We start from the raw sequence: 6,000 nt of genomic DNA, 5'->3' as shown, positions 1-6,000 counted from the left end.
AATGATCAGAAAATGTTTCAATGCCTTCAGTGCAGCTTGGACTTCTTCCTTCAATACCATCAGTTTTTGATCATCTACTACCTGGTAATAATAGTAACAATTGTTTTTGTGTATTCCTTCCATCTTTTTAATGCTTCCTGCATCATTCATTGTTTTACCCATAGAATCGTTCCGTATTACAAATTGAAGCTTGATTTTCTTCACCTCTTTCAGTTTGAGAAATGCAGAGCATGGTCTTCCTTTTTGGTTTTCTAACTTTAAGTCTGCACATTTCATTATAATACTTGACTTTATCTTCTCGAGCTGCCCTCTGAAGTTTTCTGCTCAGCTCTTTTACCTCATTTTTTCCATTTGCTTTTAGCATCTCTGCACTGGTAAGCAAGTTTCAGAGTCTCTTGTGACATCCATTTTGGTCTTTTCTTTCTTTGCTGTCTTTTTAATGACCTTTTGCTTTCTTCATGTATGATGTTCTAGATGTCATCCCACAACTCCTCTGATCTTTGGTCATTAGCGTCTAATGCATGAAATCTCTCCTTGGGATGGTCTCTAAATGATATACTCAAAGTCATTGTTTTGACTCTAGTGGCCTTGTTTTAATTGTCTTCAGTTTTAATCTGAACTTGCTCAAGAGCACTAAGAGTCTGTTTTCAGTCTGCTCCTGGCCTTGTTTTGGCTGATAAGAATGAGTTCCTCCATACTCTCTTCCCACAGACATCATCAATTTGATTCCTGTGTATTCCATCTGGTGTGGTTCCACGTGTATATTCGCTGTTTGTGTTATTGAAAAAAAAAAAAAAAGGTATTTGCAATGAATTAAGTCATTGATATTGTAAAATTCTTTCTTACTATCTCCAGCATCATTTCTATAACAAAGACCATATTTTTCAACTTCCAATCCTTCCTCTTTATTTCCAACTTTCATACTCTAATCACCAATAATTGTCAATGCATTTGACTGCTTGCTTGATCAATTTGAGACTGAAGAAGTTGGCAGAATTCTACAATTCCTTTATCACTGGCTTTAATAGTTAGTGCATAAATTTGAATAATAGTCATGTTAACTGATCTTCCTTATAGGTAGATGGATGTTATCCTATCTATCACAGATAGCACTGGACATCAAGATAGATGTTAAAATGTTCTTTTTGCCAGTGAATATAAGACATTTCCTTTTCATTCAATCTGTCATTCCTGTCACAGTAAACCATATGACTGTCTATTCAAAATGGCCATAACCCATCCATTTCAGCTCACACTAATGCCTAGGATACAATCTTTATGTGTCCCATTGTGTTATCCATGACTCCCAATTTTCCTAGATTCAAACTTCATACATTTCATGTCCTGATTATTAATGGTTGTTTACAGATGTTTTTTTTTTTTCATTTTAAGTTGTGCCACATATCAGCAAACGAGATCCCAAGAGCACTGCCATCAAAGTCATTAAGGCCAGCTCTACTTTGAGGCAGCAGCTCTTCCCTAGTCATATTGGAAGTGCCTTCCAATCTGAGGGGCTCATCCTCTGGCACTGTATCTGACAATGCTCCACTGCTCTTCAGTCGTTTTACAGTAGCTAAGCCTTCTTCAGGAGTGATCCACCTCTCCATCTCCCCACTCTGTCTTAGTCTGGAAGCTAAGCTGAATTCTGGCCACCACGGATGATCCAGCAGGGATTTCTAATACTGATGGCAAAGCTACCAGTATCACAACAACACACAAGCCACCATAGTAAGACAACATGACAGACAAGTGATGGACACACTATTTAGTCCCTCCGTTTTTATATAATAAGAGCAATAACCAACATCACCACTCTCAGAACCAGCTTTGTAACTTCTCTTCCCTTTCCTACTCCTTTGAATTGATGACGAAATCCTCTAGTGTATGTATTTATGCAAATGAGTTTTAAAACATACTACGTATCTGTGTATATAAAATCCACGCATTTTAACCTATCCAAAAAAACACTACTGCTCATCAAAAATAAACACTAAATATCAATTATATTATTGTCCATAAAATTTTATATATTCAGGAATAATATACAGTGCTTTTGGAGTAAGCATGGTTTAGTCCAAACTATAAGCTAGGTATATTAATTAAGCTTAGCAAGAACGTTTCCATCTCTAGCCACAAGATGGCAAACAATTCATGGCTATTAATACTCTGGTAGCGCAATGGTTACGAATCGGGCTGCGAACCTGAAGTTCAGCAGTTCGAAACTACCAGCTGTTCCACAGGAGAAAGATGAGGTTCTCTGCTCCCGTAAAGATTTACAGCCTTGGAAACCCTGTACAGGGTCGCTATGAGTCAGAACCGACTCCATGGCACATAACAACAACAACAATGTAACAGTAATGAAAATGGCAAAAAAAAACCACAAAATTAACCCAACACAGAAAAATTATGTAGAACAAAGAATCCAGCAACACAACAAAAAAGCACACAGAAGAGTAACAGCAGTCAATTCACACCTACTGATAATTACATTGAGTGTAAATGGTTCAATCTACCAGTCAAGAGACATAGAGAAGAGGATGGAGAAGAAAGCAGGATCCTTCCATTGCTATCCACAAGTGACATATCCCAAAGATGGAGACAGAAGAACGGTTACAGACAATGGAATGTTATGCAATGTCGAATAATAATAATGAATCATTTTACAACATGGCTGAACCTGGAGGACATTATGCTGAGAGAAATTAGTCAATCAAAACAGCACAAATATCGTATGAGACAAATGGTGTAAAAAGTTTTCTTGATAGAAGAAACTATCTATAATGGTAAGAGGGATATGGGGAAAATTATTCATGGGCTAGAGGGTAGATACCTATTAACAGGGGTGACGGGGCAGCCAATAAACAACAAGAGTGGGGTTAGCAAAGGAAAAATGAAGGTAGTGGGAGGCAGAGGGAGGAAGGCAATAGTTAAAACTTCCCAGCAGTAAATGCTGTTAACTATTGGTGCATGGGGGGCAGGGCGGTTTTACAATCATGTAATGAAGGAAAGCATATGATCTGTTAAATATAAATCTGATGATCTGCTCTGTAAACCTTTACTCAATTCACAATAAAATCCTTCATTCATTCATAATGAAAAAGAAATCAAATGACAAATTAGGCATATCTATTGTACAAGACCTCTTTAAAGTGTTCAAGAGCAAAGAGAACAGCTTGAGGACTACGGTGTGTCAGACCCAAGCCACGCTATTTTCAACAGCCTCATTAACATGTGAAAATTGGACAAGAAACAAGGCAGACTGTATTAGAGTTGGTGCATTTGAGTTATGGTATTGGAAAAGACTATGAAAGGGCGCCAGAAGAACAAGCAAATGTGTGTTAGAAGAAGCACAGCCCGAATGCTCCTTAGAAGCCAGGACGGTGAGACCTCATCTCTCATACTTTGAACATGTCATCAGGATGGACCGTCCCTGGAGAAGGCCATCGTGCTTGGTAAAGTAGAGGAGGATCAGTGAAAAAGAGAAAGACCCCCAATGAGATGGACTGGTACAGTGGCAGCAGCAGCAATGGCTCAAACGAACCAGTTGTGAGGAAGGCACAGGACTGGACAGTTTCATTCTGCTGTGTATGTTGTTGTTGTTAAGTGCCGTCGAGTCGGTTCTGACCCATAGCGACCCTGTACAGGGTTTCCGAGGGTGTAAATCTTTACGGGAGCAGAAAGCCTCATCTTTCTCCCGCTCTGCTGTGTATACGGTTGCTTTAAATTGGAACTAACAATGGCACCTAACAACAACAATGAGGTCTGGTTTCAGAAGCATGCCATTTTCAAACCACAGCTTTATCCTGATGGATCTGGGGAAGATGCTGACACATTACATGATTCAGTGCGAAGGACTGTTCACAGGTCGATTGTAAAATCTTGGCATGCTAACATGGTATAAAAATAAGCCAGAACCCAGAGTCAATGCGTCAGGGTAGCGCGATGGGTTTTCCAGCCCATGGAACAAGGCAGGCTGAGCCGTTTGGGGGACAAGGCTATCTGCAGAGTGGGATGCCTCCAGGTCCTTAATGGAGCGGGGCAGCAGAGCTGAGTGTCTTCAGGCTGAGGCTTGTGCTTGTGAAGTGGGGTGCTCTGTGAGCTTTACCCAGAGCTTTGTAAGATTGCCCAGGGCACGAGTGAGGAGAGGCTGACTTGAGGGGGAGAACTCTGCCCTGAGCATTTTCTAATCCAGCCCCCGCAGCCTGTTAACTTCCCTAACAGACCCCAGAACTGGGAGCATGGTGAGCTCTGGGTGGCCACTGCACTAAGCTACTGAATCCCGCGGACAAGGAGTGTGTGTCCTGGAAAGCATGGCCTGATGTTCACCTAAGCGCCTGGCATCTGCACAGTAAAACCCAGTTCTGTCTGACAAAACAGAATAGGAAAAATCTCAAATCCTGAAACAACTGTCACATATACATGTATGTTCAACTGGAGAGGACACTTACTGTATTAAGTATATTTACTTATTTCTCCTCCATTTCATCTAATCCCCAAACACCAGTCAGTTCTACAAACATGCTCAATCTCAACACTTACCACTTGATTTAATTTCTCGAACATAGTTGCTAGGGAACCAGCCAGTTTTGCCATTGTGAGTGCCCTCCCACCAGCCCCCTTCTTCCACTCTAGTGACATGGATGATATCTCCTTTTGTAAAAGAAAGTTCATCTTCATTTGTCTGTTGAAAATTAAACTTTGCTCTTACAACCAGTTGATTGTTGCTATTATCAGTCATGTCCTAAAAAGAAAAGGGAAAAAAAAATTCCATTAAGTATAGTCTAGTGCACGCTAAAGTAATTAGACTTCAATATTATAAATGTTATCTAATTAGAAACAATTTTTTTTTCAAATAGCAGAAAAGTGTTTAAACAAGTTTCCCATCTCCCCACTGAAATGTTACCACCACTGTCATTCTCCTCGGAGGAGGAAACCTGCTCCCGACAGGCCATCTGAGGTCTGACTGCTTTATGTCCGCACAGACACACGCAGCTTTCATACATATATTTTCCACCAGTACTGACACAGTGACTTCAATTTGACAATAATCTGGGTGACTGAGCCAAACATTGTTTAAACAGCTCTCCATTAATGGATTTAATATATATATATATTTCCAGTATTTCTGTATCATAAAACAATACTACATTAAAAAAGCATTATGCATCTTCCTTTAAACATAAATATAAATAAGTCTATAAGCTATACTCTGTTCAGAGGAGATGCGTGAAACATTTAAAATTTTCATACACATTTCTAAATTGTCCTCACTGAGTACACATAATCATTTGTCTTGATTCTGAAGAGATCATCGGTGGGGGGGATCCTGAGTAACTGAAGTGCTATTATTACGTAACAGCCCCATACAATGTGTACTAACTAGTAAGGGGGGGCGGGTGCAGAGACTACACCCATCCAGCTAACTTCCAGATGTGTCCTGATATCAGCAACCATGCACATTACTGCTTCAAACAGACAACGGAATAAAGCCAAGAAAAGAGGGACAAAGGAGGCCCTGAGCCTGAACCCCCTCCCAGACCTCCTGCCTCATCACTTTTATCTTTTCAGATTTTAACTGATGGGTATCTCTAAGTATGATGCAGCTTTGAGAACAGTTTCTGGAAAATGCAATGGAAAGATAATGAAAGTTTTCTACACATTTTTTGAAGCCCTCTAGTATGTTGTGATTTGGGGCCACTGAGTAAGTTCAGACTCCTAACGACACTGCACAATACAACAATACACTTCTTGGCCCTGTGGTTTTGTTTGACCCCAATGTTGTTGCACTGTGTCAATCCATCTCATTGGGAGTCTTTCTCCTTTTATCTGACCCTCCATTTTACCTCTGTGCAGATAAACCAAAAAAAACTACTGTCATCGAGTCCACTCCGACTCACATTGTTGTTGTTGTTAAGTGCTGTCGAGTTGGTTCCAATCATAGCAACCCTGTAGAGGATTTCCGAGGAGCGTCTGGTGAGTTTGAACCACGAACGTTGTGAC

At 40.3% G+C, this 6,000-nt stretch overlaps 1 protein-coding gene across 1 annotated transcript in view; it reads right to left on the bottom strand.

Moving 5' to 3' along the window:
- The window catches only part of LOC102831059 (rho guanine nucleotide exchange factor 7-like), a 231,445-nt gene that overhangs the window by 83,054 nt on the left and 142,391 nt on the right, over positions 1-6,000 (bottom strand). Inside the window, exon 5 of the mRNA XM_006851543.1 lies at positions 4,540-4,741. Within this exon, the coding sequence (XP_006851606.1) occupies positions 4,540-4,741 (202 nt within the window). The remainder of the gene's footprint in view (positions 1-4,539; positions 4,742-6,000) is intronic.

This window comes from Chrysochloris asiatica, unplaced genomic scaffold, assembly GCF_000296735.1.
Source record: "Chrysochloris asiatica unplaced genomic scaffold, ChrAsi1.0 scaffold00029, whole genome shotgun sequence".
NCBI lineage: Eukaryota > Metazoa > Chordata > Mammalia > Afrosoricida > Chrysochloridae > Chrysochloris > Chrysochloris asiatica.
Note: the sequence above shows the minus strand (reverse complement) of the source record. Positions and strands in the feature narration are given on the sequence as shown.